The 26,641-nt window shown below is 45.7% G+C and overlaps 2 protein-coding genes across 10 annotated transcripts in view; one reads left to right on the top strand and one right to left on the bottom strand.

Moving 5' to 3' along the window:
• LOC118788675 (target of Nesh-SH3) overlaps positions 1–6,833 on the top strand; it is a 32,415-nt gene extending 25,582 nt beyond the window's left edge. For all 9 annotated transcript variants that reach the window (XM_036544673.1, XM_036544671.1, XM_036544665.1 and 6 more), the window contains 8 exons: positions 376–465; positions 582–794; positions 997–1,102; positions 2,059–2,138; positions 3,870–3,899; positions 4,682–4,840; positions 4,977–5,099; positions 5,666–6,833. In XM_036544673.1, coding sequence (XP_036400566.1) covers positions 376–465; positions 582–794; positions 997–1,102; positions 2,059–2,138; positions 3,870–3,899; positions 4,682–4,840; positions 4,977–5,099; positions 5,666–5,781 — 917 coding nt within the window. In that variant the 3' untranslated portion in view covers positions 5,782–6,833. The remainder of the gene's footprint in view (positions 1–375; positions 466–581; positions 795–996; positions 1,103–2,058; positions 2,139–3,869; positions 3,900–4,681; positions 4,841–4,976; positions 5,100–5,665) is intronic.
• A 1,518-nt stretch (positions 6,834–8,351) lies between these two features.
• Positions 8,352–26,641, bottom strand: part of tfg (trafficking from ER to golgi regulator) — a 38,611-nt gene continuing 20,321 nt past the window's right edge. Inside the window, exons 7-8 of the mRNA XM_036546023.1 lie at positions 9,507–9,599; positions 8,352–9,078 (exon numbers count right to left, since the gene is read on the bottom strand). Coding sequence (XP_036401916.1) covers positions 8,699–9,078; positions 9,507–9,599 — 473 coding nt within the window. The 3' untranslated portion in view covers positions 8,352–8,698. The remainder of the gene's footprint in view (positions 9,079–9,506; positions 9,600–26,641) is intronic.

Below are 26,641 nucleotides of genomic sequence, written 5' to 3'. Positions count from 1 at the left end.
CACTGGATCTTACATTAAATCATTACTTAACAGACACCTTATCCAAAGCTAATTACATAGCTTACATTTTACATGTTATCCATTTATCCAGCTGGACATTTACCACAGCAGTTCAGCTTAAGGACCTGAGGGGACCATGCTTAAGGGTACAATGGCATTTCCCCAACTGGGAATAGAACCTTGAGATGTTAGTTTAGAAGCCCAACTCCATCATTGCTACACCTCACTAATGGTTGTCCTGGGTTGTCTGTCCTGATGTTGGGCATATCTACCCATGTTTTTGTTTCAAGTGCTCCTGTTCCTGATTAACTCCTGAATAAAGCACAGTCCAATGAGCTGAAATGGTTAACATGTGTCCATCCCTTTGCCTCGCAGTTACCCGCTTCGAGACCTGGGAGAACTCCTCTGTCTTCAGCTCTGTTCCTGCCTCTGACGTGGACGCCATGGGCAAGAAACGATACATAGGTAAAGAACTTCCATCTCTCTTTCACAAGCTCTTAGGTGATTCCCTATTGGCACATGGCTAGTCTTGTATCTAAGAGCCCCCATCTGTGTTCTGACGATGCTCTCTCTGACTGCAGCTCCTCACGTGGTCTACAAGACGGACAAGAAGCCAGATGAGCCATGTTCCATCACCACCTCCCTCAGTTACTTCCCAGAGGAGGAGGAGACTGGGGATTTGAACGTGACAGCCCCACCCAGGACTCCACCTTCCAACCTCACCGTGGTAACAGTGGAGGGCTGCCCCTCCTTCATCATCCTGGACTGGGAGAAAACTGATAATGAGACCACAGGTGCGGGACAGAGGAAGGCATGGGAGTGAATTTGTTGCGAATGGACTGTTAGATAACCACTTCCATTTAATGCATACATTGCCTGAGATCTGTCAATAACTTAATGACAGACAGCATTTAGAGAAAAAAGAAAAAAAAAACATCCACATGAGCAATTCAATCAATATGTGCTGATTTCTTCTTCTTCTTCCTTCCTTCTTAGGGTATGAAGTCATTTCCACAACAAAAGGTCCGGACGGTGAACAAGTCTCCATCTTGACCACTAACCAGACACACACTGCTGTGGAGAACCTCAAACCAGAGAGCAGGTATCATTAGAACCATGTGAGGTGCAGAACCACAGGGAGGGGTTACCAATGGTCTGATGACAGAGTTCAGTGGTACTGTTCAAACAGTGGATCAATGGACGAGTCCATGTCGTCACTGACTAAATGGAATGATCTGACACAGATTCCATTTCTTTGAATTGACTCATGTCTCTAAAGACAAAGTCTTGCCAACATGACCCCTTGAGACCTGCAGTCTGGGAGGCAACTGTTAAATTAGCAGCTGAACAAACAAAATTATTTTCAATGCATACATTATGTTCCCTACCATCAGCAAATCTGGTCGTTCATCAGCAAAACCAGAAGAAGGACAGTTTTGTATTGATTTTTGTCCATTTTATTTTGCACTCCTTACACATTCAAATTCCCAATGAAAACCTGCCATTTTAAAATCCTTGTATTAATTTGTAAGAGCAAGAGTTCCCAGAGGCATAATTGTGAATGCCTGAAGGAGCTGTGGTTTTCTGAGGTCTGTTTGGAGAAGCATTCACTGTGAGGGATGCCTGGAGGGCCTTTAACGGGGCTGAATATGGGACTATCTGGCACAATATTACACACACAACATAAAGCAGGGCTTCCTATGAAGTGAGGCTGCTGCCACATGGGCCTTCAGAACATCTGAACACCTCACATGGAGGACCCATTACGGCAGGGTCCTGGCGCCAGCTCAAGGCTGTCTGGAGAACAAAAATATCATGTGTCGCTGTTTTGGAGATTGAAAGAATATAAACCTCCTTTTTTTCACTTGATGTTGCAATAATTCCGTCCTCGAACGCCCAGCCTTTCTGCAAGACGTGGAATGTACCTCGGTTAGATGTCCAGAACTGAATTAAGTTTTCTCCTCTTTGAATGTGATTGCTTGTGATTTGAGGTGAAAATGGTGACTGGGTTTTGAGTTCAAGTGAAGTGATTCTTTGTATTTTCTTCATTCCTTGCAGTTACGAATTCTCAGTGAAACCGGTGAACCCGCTTGGTGTTGGCCCAGCCAGCGAACCAGTTGAGTTCAACACAGAGTCAGGTTGGTTTCACTGCAGCGTCCTCAGCCATGTACCAACATCTCTCCTCTGTACTTTCCAGTCTTAAATTACTTATTACATCATAGTATATACCTATTACAGTACATTACATAGTTATTATATTACACTACACATGCCATCCTTTTATCAATCTAATCTTATTGGAGAAAGTCCAAAGGGTAAGCAGATGAACTGTAGATCTTACCTGGGGGCTCTAACTAAAAGTCTGCACCACTTTAAACACTGATCACATGGACCTGTTTTGAAGATCCATTCCAATCACTGGGTGCCTTTTTCGGAGAAATATTATTTGCCTTGCAGACACACTCATCCGAGGCAAGTAAGAAAGTTTACACTTTTAACAGATCATTCACTCATACAAGTGAATAGTTGTTAGGGCAATTTAGATTAAGTAACTTGCTTGAGGGTACAACAGCGATGCCCCACCTGTGAAACAAAACAACAGTCATGCGGTTACAAGCCAACTGGCAGTAGCTCTGCACCATGCTGCACCCACTATTCCAGACTGTAGCACACTCCTAATCTGGCTTCAAGTAAAGATAAAGTTCAAGGGTCACAATGGTTGTAATACTTTCCAAACATACATGAAAGTATGATGTACTCTCCATCCCAGCAGAACAGTGAATATATTCACAATTATGGGAAGAGTGATGTGCATTTCCATTTACAAAAGCTCATTGTCTTCCTGTATAAAAATACAGCATGAATACAGGAGGCCGAGCAGATGCTTTGGAAACGCATACCTCCACCACCGCCTGCCAGCCAAGCCTGTTAAATTATCCCCACTGTTACCCTCTCAGAGATGTGTGTAATTAACACAGCTTTATTAGCGTAATGGCTTCAACATGTCCCTGAGTTTTCGTAGCCTTGGCGCCCGCTCCATGCGGATGGACCGGGTTCCAGGGCCCCCCGCTGGCCTTCCCACTCTACCACTTGCGCTCACAATCCTGTGTCAACGTGCCATAAATAAATAGATTTTTAAAAAAAATATATATCGTACAGTCCTCACATAATTTCTCCCCGGGTTTAGCTCTCAGCCGCTGTTGCAGATTGCCCCTCTGGGATTTCGAGATTGAAAGCAGATGAGCTCCTTCGAACTTTAATTGTTCTGTACCACTCCTGTCTCATCTCTGGCAAATCAAACTGGTCCAAGGGTGCCAGACTACCAATCCCCCAGAGACCAGATTCCCCTGGGCATGCATCTGAGCCAGGGTACAGAGCTCCACGGACCAGTGCTGTTTCCTTGCCACACTCTTAAACCATATTTAACGCACTAATGCATACACTGCATGCTTTGTCTTTGGAGAAAAACTTACTCATTTTTTTAATCACCATAGCGTTCTGGATTTAGACATTTAAAATACTCTGTGCAGTACAGGTATCAGAGGCCAGTTCCATAACACTTGCAAACTATGGATGAGTTCCCAGGGACAAAATTTACTGTTGATTGTCTTGGTTTCTGAAAATGGGATTAATACGATTAGAAACAAATGCACTCCATTTGAGAAAAAGACTTCTCTTGTTCGGGTGAATCAGAGCACAAGCCTGCCAGAATCAACAGCTGAAAGCTGCAATTGGCCTTCAGTCAAGTATTGATATGTTTCGTGATTAATGTCTGAGAATTTGAAGACCTTTTTTGTACACCTTGTACTTCTTACTTTCATTTGGTGTGACAGTTTTGTGATCTCTCTCTCCCTCCTGGCATCCTGCAGCGGACCCGCGTGTCAGCGAGAATGTCTCAGGTGAGCACTCCGCCGGCCTGCGGGCCTCTGCCATGGGTCCCAGGCGACCCATCACACCGAGGATTAATGGCCAATCTAATAAGAGTTAGTGCCGGAGCACTAAGCCGTCTGATTCATGCTCTCCTGTTCTCCCGTTCTATGAGTTCAGTTCTTCCACACCTGATGCCCCGCCAGGCCGCATATTTACACAGCAATAGGAAATGAGAGGAACCATTTCCTTTCATTTAAAAGTTCTTTTTTTATATTTTGAAAAGAGAACCATGAAAAGAACACTAATCATACTGTCTATTATGATTATTGGGGACAGAATTATCTAATTGAGCCAATAATTTTCTAATCTCATTTATATATATAATAAATCAGATGACGTAGCATTTGCTTTTATGATTTCTGAGGTCCTTTCACACCAAGAAGAGTTCAAATCTAGGCTGTGAAAATCAGGCCTGGAAACCACCATGTTCCTGACTACATCTTTGACTGGCTCCCTCAACATTGAGAAAAAGTATCCACACGTTGCCACTAAAAGGCAGATGCCCACTTATCTGCCACTTTCATTCAGCAACAGTTCATGTTTCAGTGTAAGATAAGCTTTTTTGATAGTCATTTTTGCAGCCTATATTGTTTTGCTTCGAAACAGCATCCTGTGACAATAGGTACAGAAACATGTAGTGTTTGGAGAGGTGGTTGTGAGAAAGGAAGCCACAGTAGCTTTGTGTTTGCTGTGTAATGCTGCAGCCACGCTGTGTGCTCCTGCCTCAACCTCCATCTTCCTTTTCTCACAGGGAAAGACGCCATCTGGACGCAGTTCCCCTTCAATGCAGACTCATACTCCGAGTGCAACGGGAAGCAGTATGTGAAGAGGACGTGGTACCGCAAGTTTGTCGGCATCCAGCTCTGCAACTCCTTGAGGTACAAGATCTACCTGAGCGACTCCCTCACAGGTAAGTCTATTTGCTGGAGTTTTAACCGTAAGAAAATCACTCCCTATGGTGACAATTAATAATCAGTCTGAGTGTTGCATGGATTTATGATTTTCTCCAGGCATCTCCTTAGACCTGTCTCCCCCTCTCTTTGCAGGAAAATTCTACAACATTGGCGACCAGACGGGTCATGGCGAGGACCACTGCCAATTTGTGGACTCCTTCCTGGATGGACGGACAGGCAACCAGCTTATGGCTGACCAGCTTCCTCCCAGGACAGGTACTGTCATATTCGTGTGATGCTCTACTCACAAACATCTTTATGCCTGCTCCCAGGGTAACCATTTTTACACACTCTCTCATATCTACCGCCTCCACTGCCCTAATTACACACTCACATCTACCTCTCACACCGCCCTGATTATACACCCTCACATCCACACTCTGCAACATCTTAGTTGCACTCTCACACATACTTCCAGCACCACCTTAATTACACACACCCTTACACCTACCTGCAGCACCATCCTAATGATATTCACACTTACCTGTAGCACCACCCTAAAAGCACACACTCTCACAACCAGCTCCTGCCCCTCCCTGTTTTACACCTGATGGAACAACACAAATGTGGGGTTAAATCAGGATGACCTGACGCTGCACACCTCACTTCTCACACCTCACAAGTCATTCTTTTAGATTGATCTTTTAGGGTGAGGCATTTATTTGCCTCTTATCAATACTGTATTTTCAGCACTACAGGACTAACTGCATTGAACAGGGAAGGGGTATTGTCAATGTTGTGGTTGGTAAAGTATTAACCTTTGCTCCACATTTGTGTCTCAGGATATTACAGAGCAATGCGCCAAGAGCCGGTCAACTTTGGCGAGATAGGAGGGAACTCCCACATTACCTACGTGCCATGGTACGAGTGTGGAACACCCATACCTGGGAAATGGTAGGACCCCTGGGTCTGTCCTTGGAGAAGCCAGAGAAGAGGATCAACACTTGGGGCATGAGGGAGTTGCGGGGAAGAGGCGGGCTTCTCTTGGATTTCCCCAATCCTGGATGAAGACCCCTTAAGCCCCTCCCATCCCACCCCAGCCTCGCCCCACCTACTCATGTATAAAAGTGTACAGGACCTAAGTGTCAAGGGATTTTATTGAGCGCATTTGTAACATGTAATGGAAACTTAGTCTCATCTCATTATTTATCAAACGTGACAGAGAAAACACAAAAACATGAATAAGTGGTACTTCAACAGATTCTAGCAGGCGTAACCTAGCAGACGTAAAGACAATATTCAAAAAAAAAGGAAAAAAAATACAGGGAAGCTGGCTCCCTGAAACTATTTTGATAACTTGTATGATATTATTTATCAGAAGGTTGTAATTAAATATTCCTTGCGGAGGTTTTCTGGTGACTTACACAAAGGGCGGCTAAGGAACAGCGCTTCAGCAGAGAAGAGGCGTCATGCCTCTTCCATACATTACAAACAATGGGGTCCTTCATCTAGAAGACCTTTGAACTTCACAAATACTGATTCAGTTACATGAAAAAAGCACAAAAAGGCACAGCCATTCTCTATATGCACATCCATATGCGGGTTATTCAAACATATCCCAGTGTAGTCACACACATGACAAGTCTGTGTGCAGTAACGTGATGGAGCCTTAGTCAGTTAAATCTGAGTAACTCCACATGCCTCTAATGTCCACCCCTCAAAAAATCATGCAAACGCACACACTCCAAAGAAGCCCTGTATCCATTTAATATTCCTTCCTTCATTAGCCTTGCTCCATTTGGTGGCTATACAATAGAGGGTTTTACAGTTGCAATTTGCACAGTATAAATGTATTTATATGTATATGGAGAGAAAGTATTTTTGAACAAACTTGGGAATCAGAAATTTCCCACCAAGCCTGTGAACCTCCAACGATGTCACCGGTCCCCAGTTATCCTTCTTCAGTTCCTGTGTGACATATCCACAGGAATGTATTTATATACTATAATAAGGGAAATACATTGGAAATAACTGAAAAGGAATACTTTCTAGTCTGGGTTCTATGTACAGAAATACACTTGATAACAGAATCTGCAATCAAGCGTGTTTTTAGTTATTTTTATGGAAAATTTAACTTTAAACTGTATTTTTTTTATACGTATGAGCATTCCTGTATTTTCAATAATAAAAACTGAAGATTTTGTTCTTTTTTTAAAGGGTTGTTTTGTGTGTTTTTTTTTTCCATCTGCCAACTTGGAACCATTATCACTACTAGTAAAATGAGAATCATTGTTGCAGTTTATGTTAGAATAATTCATATTTCAGATACACTAAGTTTCAAGTTACCAGATAGATGGTTTATCATTGTAGAATATTATACTCATTGGCTAAGTTATGAATTTGAAATGGCAACAGCAACACAGCTTTCCTGTACAGCAAAGGCAATGAGGGGGTAAATATGTCAAAATCTGTAGTTTGCTATGTTTTGTCTATGAGACATAAACCTTGTTGAGCAAATCAACATGTGGGTCTCTGACCTCAAAAACACAAAGTTTGTACAATTGTTAATGTTTTTCTGCACGGTTCATGTTCTCTTGCGAGATAATACCTTCGCCCTGTATGTTTGCATGCCTTCACGTGCGTTGCAGAGTGCAACACCAGCTCAGAGCCGTCTTAGGCCGGCCACATCTTCTGCAGTTGCGAAGTGGGTTTGGCTCCGTTCTAGCCGCGCTTTGGAAGCGTCACACTCGGTCATCCAGCTCATCTTTCATGCGTATTACACAATGCAGGAAGGACAGACCTTGACCAGACCTCTGCGTGCAGAGGTCCCGTTCGACGTGGAAATCCTCAGGACAAGGTTTTTAAGAGATCACATTTAGGTAGAGTGCTAATAAACATGGGTCGAAAAGGGATGACTGCAGGGGTGGAAAAAATATGAGGTGCTTTCCAGCACCTGCCACATAGGGGAATGCATTCAGCGTGCCGATTTTACTCTGGGTTTCCATTTGTTAAGAGCGCAGAAAGCCTGTCAGCTTTACCTGCCATTACTCCGCTTGATACTCAACCTGTGGGACCCTGAATGCCGCAGAGCCGATCGGCTTACAGAGCACACATTCTGGTCCTTTTTCTCCATGTCAGAGTCAACCACAAACCAAATTAGAAAAAATAAATAAAAATACATGGATTACCACACTTTTCCAAAGCCGCACAGGGAGGGTAACCAAGCCAATCTCAACAAGGACATTCTTTGGAACCCTGAGAGCGCGAAAAAACCAGTGAGAAATATTCACATTAGGTCTCAATGCCTTTATTAGCTTTCCAAGAGAATGTTACAGTTTATACATAACAACTAACGTCACTTCAACGTGGAATCTTGATTCAAATATTAGTAAAAACCAGTTGCGAGAGCAAAAAAAAAAAAAAAAAAAAAAAAGTGATCTAGACAGCTAAACATTGCAATATCCTTTCAATGCTCCTGACGTCTCCCAATAATGATTTATGATATATACCTACGTAGTGTTTAAAAAGAAACAAAACAAAAAAACAACAAAACAAAGGATGCTGATTTTATTTCACATACATTTATTACTAATATGGTGAAAAGTGATAAACTGAAACAAAACATAGCCACCATTTCATACTTTGCCCTACCTGCCCGCCCTTCTGTGTACATACTGCTTAATGTTGAAGGTAAGACACAGAAGGTTTGATTTTTTTTTTTGACAGATTGACACTAACGGTTGTGTTGGTTTATTTATTTTTTTGGATTTGGGATGGAGAAAGTTTTAACTGATCTGGGTCACCGGACGCGTGCCGCCCGTTTTCCAAGTTCTAGAAAAGAGCTGGGCCACTCTCAGTGCATCCATGGCACCCTCTTACCGGTACCCTGGGCCTGGCTGGGTGTAACCCTGGCCGTAGGGAGGGCGGTTGCGGGCATATGGGTTAGCGGCGCCTGGGGGTGGGGTCACCGTGCTTCCCGGGGGTGGGGTGTAGCCTGGGCGGGGCTGGTAGGCAGGGCCAGGCTGGGAGGTGGGGGGTATGTTGTAATTAGCAGGCTGAGAGGCCTGGGAGGTGTAGTTTTGAGGGGGGAAGGCTCCTGGGGGGTACTGCTGCGCTCCCTGGGGAGGGGGCTGCTGCTGCCCGGCAAATCCTGCTGCAGGGGCCGCTGCCTGGGATGTGGGGGCATTGTAGTTTTGGAACTGCTGCTGCTGGGGGGCTCCGGGCTGAGGGGCCCCTGGCTGGGGGGTGTAGCCAGCTGAGAGAGAGAGAGAGAGAAAGAGAGAGAAAGAGACAGAGAAGGAGAGAGTGAAAGAGGGAGAAGTGAGAGGTGTCAGACAATGCCTTTGTCTCCCTTTACAATCTACCTGCTACAGAATATAGGGAAAAAAATTCTAAGCAGCTGTTGCAACACAGCATTGAGTGTATGCACGACAAGATTTATGGTTCATCCCTTACCACAAATTACAACACAGCAATCACCACAGGCAAGCATTGTGTTTTACTGTAAATCAAATTGACTCCATTAATGACTAAATACACTACATAAAATGTGTGAATGAGAGGATCACAAACTTTTGATGCACACATCTGCATGTTCTTTGGAGATGGCACAGAATCTAGAGACGGGATTCCAGAGGTGATTAAGTAGCAGAAGAGAGGGTCGTTATGGGTAATCAGTCCTACCTGGGTACTGCATGGCATACTGTGGCTGTGGGGGTGCTGCTGGCTGCTGGGGGGGGTATCCACCTGGGGCCTGGTACTGCTGGTACACCTGACCTGAAAAAACACACCACAGAAGGGCCATGTCAATACAGGGCACCCATTTTACACTCACATACTTACAAACACACTTGTGCAAAGAGTGATTAAACAGCTGGGCGATTAATCAACTGCATGTATTACATTTACATTTATTCATCTGACAAATGCTCTTGTTTGGAAAGAGTTATTGTAGTCATTTAGGTGAAGGGTCTTGATCAACAGCAGAAGCGTCCTGTTTGAGATTTGAACACACACACCACTGGTCATTAACACAGTAACACAACGTGAACACCCTTTTTGCGTGTCTTTCTGCTGCAAAGGCCAATGGGAGGTTTTGTTCTGCTGTACAGTACATGGGTGTTTCCAAACCTGCTGAGGCACTAATTGCACTTCTCTCCAGAAATTGCTTTTCGATGCAAGTGCACCCCTGAGTGCTGTCGTTTCTGACGTCACTCAAGTCTTTTTTGGACTTGCTTCATCCCATTCAACCAGACTGGCAGCCAGTCTGACAGCTGGTATTAGCCCTTTAGGTTAAGCACACTTTATCCCCCAATTTCAATTCACCGTTGCGGCTATCCTTTGTGTGGTTTAGCGCGATGCTAATGCAGATAATACAGGGCTGAAAGGCGGCTCAGTGGGAGGTTCCTCCTGTTAAGTACAAGCGTTTCCCTGCTCTGCCTCTGAAAGCGTGCAAAGCCACTGTGATCCGCCTGTCCATGCAGAGCTGTAGAGCGTACCGGAGGGGTGTGTGTGACAGCGCCTAGGGGCGCAGATCACAGGTAACAGGGTGCTACTAGCCTGGAGGATGTCTGACCATGTCGCCCGGGTAGCACACACCACTGCCATGTGAGCGGAGCCAGGCGCAGCCGCCGGGGCCCGGGGACACAGCCCCGCACGCCTTCCATCTGCTTGTTTATAGCGGGATCTCTGGGAAATTTGGCAGCGAGGAGCACACTAACCCCCTCCCCCTACCGCCCTGCCATGGGCGAACATCCAGACAAGGGGGCCTGAGTTGGGTCCCAAGCGGGGACTTCTGACATGCAGCTTCTGGCGGGCAGGGCCCCTCCGCCCCCCCCCAACATGTGCAGGTCTGAAAGACTCTGCAAATATAGCCGAATCATTTATTTAACAACTCTTTAAGAATTCTAACAGAAAACTGCATTTTTCTGGGCCGCAGTCAGACACGTTATTAGGCAATCGCACGCTGCACACGGCGAACATGTGCTGGTCGTGTCCCCTGATTTGCCGTGTAGAAGATACTCTCTTCCTGGTCTCCTACAGCTAATGTGTGGCCGTTGCCTGTTTAGACTGCGAGCCGCTGCGGGAATTGGTCTGAGGCCAGCTTGCTCCAGTCGGACGGCATAAATCACAGGTGTACTGGGGTTACGTACTGCGCCACTGCCTTTACATCTCTTTATTCAAGTGCAGAACAGGGGCCCTTATGCAGGGGAAGCACGCTGGACACCTACCCCACCTGCACTGCTGGATTTATGCTCAAAGAGCTCTGATTTAGTACTGTGCTCAGAGGCACAGAGCAAAACACTGATCCTTTGAGAATCCAAACCCACAGTGGTCTACCTAATAGCTCAGAGCTCTGGACAGCCGCCCAAAACGATGCCGTGTGTGTGACAGGCATGGCTGTCTGAGGAACAGTTACTGTGACGGACAGCAGCCATTTAAATTCAGCGTGGAGAGAACAGGGTGAGCCTCTGCCTGCTGAAAATGGACTCACCGGGATACCATACTCTGTCAATCAGAGCCCAGGATTCGGACGAAAGAGAAGAGCTCTTTGAAGTCATGAGAATCAGCTGTTAAAAGGCACCCACACTGCATCTGTGAGCTGAAAGAACGCAGTGTGCCCAGAAATGGGACGCTTTCTATTCCAAAGATACGACCCCCTATTACTTTTATAAGCCTTTACATTGTTTGAAAAACGGATGCACATTTCTTATGTGTGAAGAAAAATTCAGTCCACTATTAAAAATACAGCAGGCACTCCAGAAGAAAGGCTGTTCAAGCAAGACAAAAAAACCTCTTTGTGGATTTGGATTTAGTAAAAGCAGATGTCACGATGTTATGCTTTCTGTTGTCAAAGAGTTTTCTTGTTTTCTTGGAAAACTACACAAGCATATTTTCTTATGTACTTCAACACACTCGTTCGTAGGCAGTCTTGCTGGGATCCTGGGAAATCCCGTATACCCCAAGAATCTGTAACCATGTTCTCTAGAGACATGTACAGCTTGAGTCATAACTATGATCTTAAAATGTGAACATGGGTTCAGACTCAATACACAGGTAGAGCCCCAAAAAACCAAAATGGAATTGAATGACTGTTCCAAGTATTGGGCTATATCTTCTCAACAATAAAAATTAAAAAAAAAAGCAAAAGCAATGCTTTTGATAAGTTCACCACACTGCAATTTTCTGATTAGAAAGATTATTAACATTAGGAAAGGCTGGTGAATGTAACATGAGGCTGATCTCTTTATTTCCAAAGCTTTTAATGCCTCGTGTTGTGAAATGACATGAAATATCTCAGTCCAAATAGAAAATCTGTGGGATGGAACACGAAAAGAGCAAGCAGGGCAGGCGGAAACAGCCTCACGACTGCGAATACCATCATGTCAACACAGCGCGCCCCCCTGCAGCAAAAGGACACTCATCTTCAAGCAGGAGGACCTCAGCCTCATCCATCTCTCTCCGATGCTCCTGCTTCTTCCCTGGAGTCAGGATTCCCCTCCCTTCTCCCCTCTACCCTTCCAGCAATCAGCCCTCTGTCCTTCCATCCATCGTTCAATCTTTTTTTTTTTTTTTCACTCCCCCCAATCTCTGCGTCCAAGTTTGGGAATCCCTGCCCGGATAGGATTATGGAATTTCCTTCGAACCACAACTCATCTGTCAGAGGAACCCACAAGAGAAACATGACAAAAGGGGTAAAAGAAGAAAACACTCAAAATGAAAATCTCTCAAGGGTGTGAATCCTAATCAAACGCATTCTTATTTTCAACATTAAGAAACATACCCGACCGCAGTTTTCCAAAAGCAGTGCCAGATCACGTGATCAGGCTGAAATGTTTTTCAAAAACTCAAAAAAACTTTCAGCAAACCTCGCAAAAGCGGTCCAATAACACATTAACCATGTGCTGGAGGCACGGAAAAACAAAGACCTGTAAGAAAAAAATGATGGCCGTTTTAATCCTTGAAGAGAAAGAGCTTTCAGAACAAATAAAAGTGGAAAAATCCCTATGATTACTGCGCAAAGTATATTTATAATAGAACATGACTTCATCTTTGATGCACACTTCCAAAGGGACTTACAAGACGCATTAAAACCCAAGAGACAGAAAAGACAAGCAGAGTGGCTTGTGGGATGATGTATAAAAATGTCTGTGGGATAAAGGTGGCCAAAATATTAACAGAAAACAGTCTGAGCAAATTAAGCACAACATAGTAACTGTCGACCAACCAGGAGGTTGAGGTTTTTGGCTGTGATGCCGCCTTTGTGTGCAATCACACATCAAACCCTGGCGACAAAAGCAGGAGCTTTAACATAAAAATGAAAACGCAGTAAAAAAGGCGAAAAAAAACCCCCAATAAATGAAAGATGTATAAAACGGTTCACTAATTTTTCATCTGTCATTAAAAATAACCTGCTCTCCATGTTGTTAGCGGTCATGGTATTTACCAGAGATTCTATTCTGTTCCTACCCATGGGGTAGGGACAAAGATGATGGCTCCTACTCGGAGACAAAAATCATAAAAAAACGCTTGGCGTTGGGAGTGAGGAGGTTGAATAAGCTGTACCTTCTGCAGAGTACATACGCCTACTGACCCACCGCCTGAACCCAGAACATGTTTCCCGCTGATTGAGCTGGTTACATAAAAAGGTTACGTGAACAGATAAAAGATGGAAGTGCATCTTCACAGAACAGCTGGTGTACAAATGCACAAGCGCAGAAAGAGGAAAAGAAACCCCTGGATCTGTCACGTATAACCAAGAAAAAAAAAAAGCTCTTGAGGCCAGTGATGAATAAAGTTTTGTAATTCGAAAAGAGGACAGGCAGGCAGAATGTTCTGAGAGACACATGCCCCCACATGTGACAGGTAAGAGACAGGTATGCGTCCCATAGGACTGACATGCAGCACTGAAAGGGAAATCACTTGGCCTTCATGGCGTACTAATTACCCTGTTAACGCAGTTTTTCCGATTTGGAGTAAATCCATGCTTTGGCCAGTGCACACAATACTAATTTATACTTTTTATCAGTTTCAGCACAGATTATGTATAAATTTGTTCTGTTTTGCAGTGCTGTGGATGGTCCCCTGTGAGATGGTCTTACTGTATTCTGCACCGGAATTATTCATTCGTTCTCCTTGTATGTTGGTCAAGAAGGAGACATGAATGTTCCATTTCATAATACCAGCATTCTATGGCAGCAAAGGACATCCAGCGAAAAGGTGAAATGAAATTTACTTCCAATTTACTGAAATCTGAGTATCACTGAATGCATTTCACTCTGTAACTGTTCTACACAAAATCTCAAATACCAAGTGTTATATTTTGGCTATAGGTCTGCAAGAAAATAAAGTCAAGCAACTTTGTCATGCAGCAAACCTTACGTTTCATTTGGTCAGGAAAGGGCCTGTCTGCTTTGATATAAAAATGTCAAATAGGGGTAGGCAAGGTCCATTTCTTTTGCCTTACATTGAGGCATCCCTGCTGAGACCTGGATGTCACGATATGTGTGGGGATCCACTTGGCTACCTTTTCTGGTCATTTCCTCCTTTTTATCCCTCATCAGTTACAGTGTTGGGAGAGAGTCTAGTTTCACAGATATGGTGGAGGCTCTGGCAGTTTGCTCAAAAGACAGGGGTGTCCACAGTGATATTCTTAACACACCTCTCTCAGCCCCAGTGAAAGCCATCAGACACCATGCTCCTTATCACTTATCATTCCCTTGGCCTGCCATGGCTTTGACCCATTAGGTGATGAGCTCAACCTCTAGCAACACCACAGAACACAAGGCTCTGGGATCCTGACCCCTTGTGTTTATAGGATGAGTGTTTCTGGATTCTGCTTATTCTGGTTCAGTCAGGACATTTCCGTTTGCCTCCTTTCCTTTGAAGCTTGCGCCAGATTCGTTCTGTGCCACTTGGAAGAAATTGCCAGTGTTAAGTTTATTCAGGACAATTAACTAAGCTACATTATGCTTGCAAAAGTCTTTTCCCTTCATGCAAGATTCTAATAAGAACTAGGAAAAAAGGACAAAAAACCTTGTAGACAGATGTTCAGGAAAACAACAAAACAATCCCCACCCTCCAGGAAAAGAGAGAGAAAAAGTTTAAGGCCAAGCCCTAAGTCAAGTAAGCTGGAGCTTAAGTTCTTAGTAGGAATTCTCTGAAGAGACTACTCTTGTCCATAGGTGAATTAGACCTAATCAACTTTGCTTTCTTCTGCATGAAGTTCTCTGCAACTGTTTGGATTTTTCGAATCTGAAATCCGCAATTCCAACCCCCAAACTCCCCCACCCTCCTTCATACTTCTTCCCCACCTGCCCCTTGTCCGAGTTACATGGCCCCTGGTGTTGAACCGCAGCTCCCTACAGGACAGCTGGCTGTTAAGGGGGAAAGAACATATCAGCCACAGGGCGCCCATTCCATGTTGTTTTACCGCTCTGCCAAATAGCAAACTCCTCCAGCGGGAGCTATCAAAGCATTGGTTCGTCCCTAATTATTTCCCCTTTTCGATTTTGCGGCCCATCTGATAAGCCGTCAGCCAGTCATGTCAGAGGTAGAGCCTAGCCCTAAGTTTGTGAGAACATGATGATTCAGAGGGGGGGTAGGTAGCGATGGACTATGTCCTTGTAGATCTTGTTGGGAACATTCCAATCCCATCCCCCACATTCAGAGAGGCAAGCTGGAGGAGGTGGAGGAAATGCACCACGAGTGCAGTCCTGTGAGTAAACAGTGGCGGCGAGGTAAACAGCGTGCAATCCCGGGCCCCGAGAAGAAACGTGCGGAGGCAGCTGCCTTCGTGGAGATTTTCCGTAGAATTTCAAACAAAAGCAATAACCGCCACCCCGTCCAAAAGACATCACTTAATCAGAGCTGGACGCAGATCTTACGCCAGAGACTCCCACTGGTGCTGGTCCAACTCCCTGACATTTCCAGGGGCTGATTGTTCGAACAGATGAAAAGGAGAAGAAAACTAATCCCGAAAAAATCCGGCACCTGATTATTTCTACAGAGGAGAAACCTGTGCGTGGAGCAGTGCTCAAGTCCATCACCGACCAGAGGTTGAATCCCCAACCAGCCATTCCCATCTGAAAAACCTGGAAGCAGCTTTAGATTTATGCTCAAAATTACAATTCTCCATCCACAGAAAGGTACTGTCACTCCACACTGCATCCAGCATATCAGTTACCCTGCAGCTGACTGATTTTCACTGGCAATCCCTGCGGAAGGCGTTTATTCATTTATCCTTTTATTTGATCAATTGCCGCAACAATCGGCTGACCTTGCACCAGGATGATTCCACACTGTACATAATGTGCATTTCATCAACTTACGCTGTTACACAATGTTTGCTGCATGGAAAAACCTCACCTCTTACTGTAAGCACATGAGCAGTGCTAAGAAAATTACAAGGACACACGTGCAGTTGTATGAAAGTGATGAAGTCTTTTCATAGGGCGATTAGCGAGGGGAACTCGATACATGGGTCTTGCATGCATGACACAGGTCTAAGGCCATAGTAATTTACAGAGCAGTTCTGCAAGTAGGCACATGATTAATCATAATTAATATCAGGCAAAGCTGACTTCCCGTCTTCGGCAGGATCAAGCAAAGTCGCACAATGAAAAAGGTGGTACCTTTTGCACACATCACCACACAAGGAACAGTTCCTGTGTACTGGAAGAAGAAAGAACAATCCTACATAAAACTGAAGGCCCAAATTCCTCGAAAATTCTCAATTTGGAAAAGCTTGTCTTGTTTTCACATGGAATAACATTGCTTTATTTCCAGTACAGCATGTGTGCAATCTGCACGGGTCTTCGTCTGGCTGAGGTGCTGGCTCTCATCTGCTGTAAGTCTGCCGATACGGCATGGCAACACCCGGCCATATGTCACACACACACACACACACACACACACACACACACACACACACACACACACACACACACACCACACACACCACACACACCACACAGCGAACGTGTTTCTCATTACCAAAAAAAAAGCAAAACAAAACAAACGTATGCTGTACGAGTTACATAACACTAAAGATCTACTGACGACCAGCATGAGTATCTAATGACTTCACTGAACAGCTATAAATAACCAGTGCTCTTTGTACTAGGCACAGCCACCAATGGAATCAGCAAGCTGGTAATGAGGCATAGATTACCACCAAGAGCTGCTAATGGTCTTTTTGTCCTTCTTTTTGCCGTTTCCTGAGGGTCACCAAGGCAACATCAGCCTTGCCGCTCTGCAGGGCCTTTGCTTCAGGAGCAAAACCTCCACGTTTGTGGCTCCTCTTTCTGAGCATGCCGCAGCCTCACATTAACAGTAACGTGAACCTACCCCACTGTAATGTTTGTGCCTGCCTCCGGATCAGGAGAAAAGCCGAGTAACTGAAGAGGCCTGTCTGTCTGTCTGTCTGTCTGTCTGTCTTTAAGAAAAACGTGGCCCTCTGCAGTAGGCCGAAACTGCTGACTTGTCATTCGCATGCCATGGGAGCCAGTGTTACGCTGGCTATAAACTTCATGAGAAGTTGTAAACTTCAAAGGGAGAGCTGGCTGTGAGGGGCACTGGCACATGAAAGCAATGACGTGTCGATGAAGGGAGAGTGGGGCCTGAGATTTTGGTCCAAAAAAATGTATGCAGACACACAGAGAGACAGAATGCAGAAAACTGCCAACTGCCAACAATACAGTACCTTAACACATTCAAAAGGCGGCTTGAAATCACACCATGTTTAGCCAAAAGAAAGGCTAGAATTCACACCAAAGCTGTTTATGATGCAAATGCCAAGGAAATCCTATTTATGCTGAGTCACACTGCCAGCTCTTCATCCCCCACTGTGCCTGTGTCAGGTGTAACCACGTAGGGAGAAAAACGGTAGCATTTTCTCACCTTTTTCGAATTAAAGGGCAGTGAGACTGTAAACCCTGTCAGCTTGTAAAAACTAATCCCTCTCTTTATTTAAGAGCTCTTTGTTAACTAAAACAAATGTCAACTTCTTGGCTCCCGGGCAATGCAACACTCCTGAGAAAACCCCGCTACTCCCTTTTCAAGGAGCTGCTCTGAAAGCTACCTACTCTGGACCTCTGGGACGGCACAGGCGGCAGTCCGCAGGGTCCGGCCACGCGCGGCCTGGGTTTTCCCAGCTGGCGTTACGCTCTTGGCTTGACGCGCCTCCGTTATGTCACCACCACTGAGAACACGCTGGAAACAAATGATCTACATCTTTCTAATAAAAAGATCTGCTTCCTTGTCACTGAGCGGCAATCTAATAAAACCTCCGCATCAAAGAAATGGCAGCAGGAGATCGGTTTCACGGCAGTCTCAGTAAGGACGCTGTTTGCTAAGTGGCCAAAATAGTCACGCTACGTGTGTTACAGACCTCCAGGACCTCCTGAGTCTCTGGGAAAGGAAGAACTGAAGAAAGTGTCTGGTTGGACGGACCACATGTATAAACCAACCATGTGAGGCCTGCTGACCTGGCGCTTGATGAGGGAGAAAGGGTAAGCCACACTGAAAAAGCAATACTCACACCCGCCCACAGAGGGTAGTCTTTCATGGTCCATTCGACTAAATGCTCAGGGATTCATTTTTTAAAACCTACTTTCTCCAGAAATCATGAACTTAACTTCAGGACCCCATAGGATGTACACCTCAATGATGCCCAGCCAGGTTCAAGGTTTTCAGATGATTGTGGTCAGCACTTTCCTGCAAACTATGGATTGAATCAGACAGGTCCTTACCTGGCTGGAAATAATCAAATTACACAACCTTATATAAGGTTATAAAAACACAGCAACCAGTGAGCCAAGAAAGCTAAAACAGTGTAATTAAATGCCCTTACCGTTTATAGAAACACTCTGGACTGTTTATAGAAATACTTTGGATGTTTATAGGTGTTCCAGCGTTTCGTACAGTGGGGTCCTTGATGCTTTGGGTGAGAACATACTGTTTTCAAACTGTGTGATGTATAATCAGCTTTAACTGCTCACGGATTCCCCCCTGGACTCGACCAATTAGAGCTTACTGATAGGAGAGTGAGTGTTACTCCAAGCCAATGAGGCAGAGGGGTGGGGATCGACTGTAAACTGCTGTTTGCTGTCCAACAGGCCATCTCTGGCCAAAGAGACAGCCTCTCCCTCAGAGTCAAAATAACCACCTCCACAGGTCCAGGTCCACATGGAGCTCAGCGGGGGCTTAAAATGGAGGAGGTCAGAGGGCTGTAGTGGAGCTCAGTGCAACACAGAGAAGCTCACAGATGCCTGGAGAAGCTCGATGTGACAAGGAGAAGCTCAGAGACGACTGGAGGAGCTTGATGTGATGAGGAGAAGCTCAGAGATGACTGGATGAGCTTGATGTGATGAGGAGAAGCTCAGAGATGACTGGAGGAGCTTGATGTGATGAGGAGAAGCTCAGAGATGACTGGAGCAGCTCAATGCAACACAGAGAAGCTCAGAGATTACTGGAGAAGCTTGATATGACAAGGAGAAGCGCAAAGATGATTGGTGAAGCTTGCTGCCCTGTGAAGCTCTGTAATTCTGTCAGTCAATGTTGGCTGGTTCATTTCATCACAATAGATTGCCCTGCCCAAGAAAACAAAATTAGAAAAAGAAAAAAGGAAAAAGACAATCTCCTTGGCTGTGCAAGGCTCTGGGCAGCTTTCCCAGATGTTCCCGGAGAGAAGGTGATAACGCTGATGGGCTCCTTTGATACGATATCCGTCCTGTTCAAATGCCTTTTTTAATGCTACTCAAGGCACTCGAAAGTCTACCTCTTAAAACTTAAAACAATCTCTGGCACACAGTGTGAGGAAAAGCCAGCTTGAAAAAACTCACTAAATTTTCCTCTCCTCATTCCCAAGCCACAGAGGCAGCCAAATTACCCCTCTTCTCTTGCGAAGGAGTCCAGAGTAAGAGGAGGTAACCTCGACTGCACTCCCTACTTCCAGCCATTGCACAGATCACACGCTTCAGTCTACAACAAAACTTCAAGCATCCGCAAAGCAACATGAATCACAGTCTATTATCAAAATCTCAACACACTGCGAGATACAGCTAAAGACACAGCCTTTGGGTAGGACTGCAGAAAGTTCTACTTTCAGTAGTTTGGTAGTCTCCTTGCTGATGAAATCCACCCAGCACCTCCTCAATGGTCCACACATTGTGTTACACCCCTGAGAACAGAAGCAATGCAGTACTACCACATGGTTAAAAAAAAAAAAAAAAAAAAACAGCAAGGAAATGAGGCAATACTTCCAGGCTGATAAGGTGAAGCTTCAGCCCCCGGCTAATGCAGACAACTGAGGCCCTTTTCTTCCTTCTGCTAGGGTGTTAAATACAGCAAGCTGCATGAAAACTGACTAAATAAAAAAAGGCATGTTCAACGGTCTAAAATACTCTCTCTAGTTTGAATCCCAATTTGTATGCTGCAAAAAGAAGAATGAACTTCTCAGTGGATTTCTCTTCTTGTTGGCATTGGTATTGAACAGAACATATTTCATACCAACAACGTATATCATCGACATCCCTTCAGTTCTGAATAACCACCACAACCAATCCCATAGTAAACAGACTCAATGACTTGCAAAGTGAGTGGTCAGTAAGTAATGAACACACTGAAAAGAACAGTAATTGTGTACAAAAGGAATATGCTGAATGTCATTTTTTGTACATTCATGTTGAGAGCTTTGACATCACAAACGCTGCCCAACTTAAAGACGAGGAGTGTAATGTTTTTTTCTGCCACTGCTCCATTTCAGATCATTCCCCCATTTAGTCCTGCATGACCGCTTGTTGTTCAGAACAAATAAACATTCTCACATCCTTTTAGGGGCACGGTTCTGTGAGCCATGTGGTCATTTCGGATGCTGCTGTCAAACGCGTCTTTTCCAAATGAGTCTGGACAGGCAGCTGCTGCTCATTTTGAAGGACGGCCCCCATCCATCACCTATCAGAGCTGTTTCTCAATGGTTTTGACAGCGTAATGATATCTCCTTCAACAGTAGTATGGCTGCGTTTTGATGGATCGTAAACCACTGTAGCTTATTCAGCTACAGCTTGACTAATCACCGCTGCTGAACCATTATATTGGAACAGGAGACAAAGACCAAGAGAGGCTGGTGGTGAGAGGGTTGGGCCCTTGTACGCTGGACAGCCAATTGTTGAGGCATTCTAGATTGATGGGCCTCCCTTGATTCAGGGAGGCCCACATTCCTATTCCCTAAGGAATCCTGTGGTAATTCCCCAAGAATTAGTTTACAATATTTGCATCCCTGTGTTCTTCCTACTTTGTTACGTGCAGATGGTGTTTCCGTACAGAACTCGGACCTTCCTGCTTTATTTATGGTATTAATTTCAAAGCCTTCACTGATGGGATGGAGAGCAGACCCTGAAATAAACCTCCTGTATGCCTGCTGGTGGAGCCTAATGAGATGTGGTGTCACAGGCTGGAGACAAGGCCTTCCAAAGACACTTCCAGCAGTCACAGAAGTCACTCTGGACTGTAGCACATGATAAATGACTAAATGTAAATTTAATGTAAGAATCAGCATGGATCCTAAACCAGACCAAGCCACAAAGAGGGCTCATTAATGATTCTCTCCCTTTTCCCTTAAACCCCCTTCTTTCTTTCATTCCTCGTTCAGTGTCTTGTCACCCTTTTCTCATCAACATTCTTTAAGTTTGTCATCATTTCTGCAAATTTTAAAGCATCAGCTTTGTTTTAAGCAATCACTTTGATCTAAAGTTTCCTTATGCATAGCTAAAACAAATGTATTTCAGCTTTTGATTCACACCCCTAAAGTGGATTCATACAGACGTAAAGGATCCAACATGCGAAAAGAAGGGACAAAAAAGAAGACTGATCTTAAGTAGAATTTAAGTTCAAAAGTCTAGTCCTTAAGCATTTGTCTTAAACAACCCACAATCCAAATGCTGTTCTATGAACATGGCTTTCTCATCGTTTCAGATAAACTGTATTTAAGCTGAGGTGACAGCACCCATATGTGGCCACTTATTGTGAAGTCTCAGCACTAACAGCCTCAATACAGCATGAGCCTGTTACGCCAGCTCTTCACTCTACAGCGTCTTTCACCAGCGCAATCCAGAAATAAATCATTTTGCATAACCTAGGTTATCCATGGGATGACCTGCTCGATAGTTTATAAATATCTAAAACTGTGGGGGGGGGGGGGGGGGGGGGAAATACACTCTCTTGTAAACTGTGAGAATTGCGGTGAGGACAACCAATGCTTCAGCCAGCTCTCCAGACGTGGAGAGACGCTCTGAGACAGACCACAGGAGTTCATCCCAAACCACAGGCCCCGGCCTGTGCCAGCAGGCGTGCCGATAGGCCCTGGCGGCGGCCAGCGAACGTGCTAATTGGGCGAAAGATGGGAGGCCAGGCCCCCCCCTCCAGTCCTCCCGTGGGTGGGGGGGCTGGGGAAATGACCGGCTCACGTGGAGCGAGGACCACACCGTGACAAACAAGACGAGGACGGTGGCCGCAACAGTGGAAAGATGACTTCAGCGAGGGACCTTGGGGAGTTTCGCGCACTGCGCCAGGCGTGGAGCCTCGGTGGGGTGGACCCGCAGACCGCAACTCTCCGCTAGGATGGAAGCCCGATGGGAGGCGCTTCGTTATGAAACCACCCAGACTGAATATCCTCCTTCGGCCCTCGGAGCACTACCTCTCAAGTATCATAAACAGCAATTATGATACCACCCAGCACTTAATGCGCAACAGGAGCTTGAAGGAGGACTCCGCTTCCTCTGGCCAGAACAGCAATTAGAAGGATTACTGTTTCACACTGAGAGAGGGAAGGGAAACAAAACTGAGCCACCAGTCCAGGCCAAAACTGCAGCAAGAAAAGGGAAGCGAAGAGCAGGAAGCCTAAATCCGGCTTTCTTCGCTCATCTGCTGTTATCTTTCACACAAATCGCCTTTCTGCTCAATTAAACGTCAGACTAAAGCCACCTGAAACCCACAAGCGTGGGCTCCATATGGAAATTGATACACCTGATTGCTGCTGGCCTCTCCTGCATGTCACCCAAGCTTCTGAGATAAGACGGCCTGGAGCTGGAGAGCGGAGCCAGTGATCTGTGACGGCCCGGCCTGATGTGACCAGACCCTCGTGGGGGCCCGAGGACGGCAATGGGGCCATTTGAGCCAAGGCGGGTAATCGTTGGAGGCGAAATGATATGAAATGGAAGCAATTACAATCAGTGATGGTGCACAACCCCTTAGTGAGGGCCAGTGGGCTGGCGTACTGGTGATTGGGGGGGGTTAACCAGAGTTCAATTCAGACAACGGCTCTGACTAAACCTCTGTGTTCATGCTTGCAAGGGTTTTGACTCAACTCAGAGTTTTGCTGTCGCCAAAATTACTGAAGTGATATCTATTGGGAACTGGCAGTCATTTGGCTCCAGTATTCAGTTTGTCTCTTTTGGCCCATGGGATTTTGGAATATTGATTTTGTATTCACATTTCATCATTATCATTTAGCAGATCCAGTGCGACATACATAGGTTAGAATTTTATCCATTTATAAAGCTGGATATTTACTGAGGCAATTGTGGGCTAAGACCTTTGCTCAAGGATAGAACAGCAGTGTCCCAGCAGGCAACTGAACAAGCATTCTTTTGGGTATGAGCTCTGCTCTTTACAATTACACCACGCTGCTGCCTACAGATAATGTGTTTCTGTCCCTGTGTGAGTCAATGCTGATCAATCTGCAATCCCACTACTGGACCTCCATGTCAAACCTTCCACAGGCTCCCCACAGCAATCAATCTGTGGGTACAGCAAACACTCCACACTGATCGCTCTGAAAAAAAGGGTGTCCAACCCCTCTAACACTACCGGGAACAGGATGAGCCTTCTGCTGCACGCCCCTGTGTGGAGCGGTGATGATCCAGAGGTGGATGCTCTGGTTTGGCCTCGCTCTTCCCTGGTCTCTGCTAACCACGGATGTGGCGCACCTCAAGAAGCTCGCACATCCACAGAGAGCTGCTCTCTGCAGGGACACCCAAGCTCCTCGCAGAGTGTGAAAAAGGGTTTGACAGTGGAAGTGAGGCAGCAGATATGATGGAGGACATTCTTAAGGGAAAGAAAGGAGTGAAACGCTGCTCCTCTCAGTCCCCTTCAGATAAACGAGCTGTTGACGTGTGGAGCTCCGGGCAGGCAGCCTCAACGCACTCATTCTGGGTGTTTGTGAAAACAGCCTGTCGGCCCCAGACTCCTGCGCTGTCCTCATAAAATCACCCCTCCTCCGGGGGTTTGGGGTGGAGGTTGCCAGGTTGACAGGTGTAACGAAACCCTAGTGCTTTGGGAGCCTCTGACAGATCTGGAAACTGGAGTCGAGTCAGTGAATTTTGCACTTTCTGCACTGTAAATTTCGGCAAGAGATCTGTGGAGACATTGTGGAGTGCTGGATCAACTGCTCAAAACCTGGACTATACATTCTGTAAACAGCTTTCCTCTTCCTGTCCAGCTATAACAATGCACATCAGAGCTGCAAAGCCACATGGAACTCTTCAAGGAGCCCACAGAATGGCTTGGTGTTTACATGTGCAGTGAGAGGCAGGAGGGGCAGCTGGGGAAGGATGCAGATTTTAAGGGCACATAAAGCATGTCCAGTTCATTCTGTGCAAATAGTAACTTACTGCTAACTCCATAGATCTGCATTCAGTCATGCTCCAGTGGGGAAAAGCATCTGAATAATTGATTAGTGACCTCAACATGAAATATGGGACTCATCGGCCTCATCGGCATTTCCACACATATAAAAAGGATGGAAGAAAATGTGTCTGGTGCTGAAACAATCTTCAGAGAGCGAGGTTTGGATGGAGCGAGGTGACGGAAAAGAGGAGTCCCCCCTGTCGCGCGTGCCGGGTGTCCCAAGAGGCGAACAATCAGCACCGCCATGCCCGACAGGAATGGAGACTGAACAAAGCTTCGATTCACAGGCCCTAATTGTGACTATCTGATGAAACGGTGCTCGCCGAGCCAGAGAAAAACAAGAACAGAACAACTCTGTGTTTAATTAAGTTACCAGCGCTGGAGGCCTATCAAATTCTTAAGTTGTCCCCCTCCCCACCCTCCCGAGAAGGTCTGCAGTGTTTTAAATTCTCTGTTGAAAGTACCCATGGCGGGCGCCAAGATTCATACCAAAATGTTTCATGAGAGTAAACAGGCTCTTTAGGGGAGACGAGAGAGAGAGAGAGAGAAAGAGAGAGAGAGAGGGAAGGGAGATAATTGATGCAGCACATTTCAGATCCTAGCCGTTGACAACCCGTGGCTTATCTAAAGCAGCTCTGGGCTGCTGCATGCTGTGGCAGATTCCTTGGACCAAATGTCACAGCTATTAAAGATATAAAATAATAATAAAATCGTACATTAAGGATTTAGGGTCTGAAAAAGAACTATGGCACTTTGAGGAATTGCATGTACAGACATAGCTTTTTCCCTTCACGCTATCGGAGGCTAAAGAGGGTTATTAGCCCTCCAGAGCTGTTCAGCGAAGCAGAGTGTTTGTCTCCTCGTCTGCCTGGACTCCATAAGCCAAGCCCACAGTTACTGGTTTTAATTTAACATTCGAGGGCCTTCCTTTACTTATACTAGACCCGATTAGAAGCTAACTGACAGTACCTAACTGACAATGCAATTAGCTAAAGAGGTATCAGATTCAGCCTTGGGATGTTTCAGGTCTATTTAGCGAGAGAAAAACAGAGCACAGATTGAATGAGTTTAATTCCTTAAATCTCAAAGCGCAGGCAGTGAAAACAGAACACGCACTTTGGGGGGATCCAAAGAGCTGAAACCGGCATTACTGGTAAACCAAAGCTTATGGTGTGTTCCTGACGTTTAAGGACGTGAGACAGTATAACGACCCGCACCACCATCTTAACAGAAGCAGCTGGCTCTCATTATGAAGAAGTCAAGAAGAAGAAAAAATAAAAAAAAAAACACAAAGTTCTCAGACGATGAGACTGAACTCCTCCATTACAGTGTAAAACAGGTGCGCTCCCAGACGGGCGCCCGAACTCCCACCGTGCACCGGGGTAAGAGTGGACCGTTGAGTCACAGCGTGTTCTCTTTGAGGAGAGGATATGCGGGTGTGTGCTCTGGTGCTTTTTGGAGGGGTTGTCGGGAGAGAGGCGAGGTGGGCCGGGAGGCCTGAAGGCCTGCAGGCACAGCCCAGAAAGCCGCTGTTTGGCGCTGGCGGTGAAGCACCGCTTAGCTGGACCGACTCAGAGACATTTCCATTACACCAACTCCCGAGCATGCTGTCCGGCGTCGTGTAGCTGTGCTGAAACTGAGACAGAAACCTGGGAACACACACAGCCGCAGTGGTGAACACCAAGCCTGGCACTGCGACAGGCCGATGCGGTCTACGCTTCGAGGAGGCCCACAAGGATGAAGAGTGCCACAAGCCATTACCTTAGCTCTGGATTACATCACAGTTGTGTTACGTAACGCACCTGCAGCACCGTGACATTTAAGTCAAGGGGGAAAAGTGGGGAGCACCATGAAGAAGTGTGACAGTTTGAGCATGTGAAAAGCCCTGGTGCATGTGTCGGTCACTCTCCATCTTCCTTCATCACATTGTCAGTAAAAAGACATCCATGCTGCAGCAGCAGGATGTGAAAATGCCTGCGCTATAATTACCACTGTCACGTTGCAGATCAGGGACATGATGACAACACAACAACTAGAGCTGGCTGAGACAGCTGTACACGTACACATTTGGTCAATGCAGAACAGAGAGGCCACGCTGTGGAGAGACGGGTAAGGAAACCCGTTCTGACTTA

Source organism: Megalops cyprinoides, chromosome 14 (genome assembly GCF_013368585.1).
Source record: "Megalops cyprinoides isolate fMegCyp1 chromosome 14, fMegCyp1.pri, whole genome shotgun sequence".
Lineage (NCBI taxonomy): Eukaryota > Metazoa > Chordata > Actinopteri > Elopiformes > Megalopidae > Megalops > Megalops cyprinoides.
The sequence above is the reverse complement of the archived record's forward strand: the minus strand, read 5'-3'. Positions and strand labels throughout refer to the sequence as shown.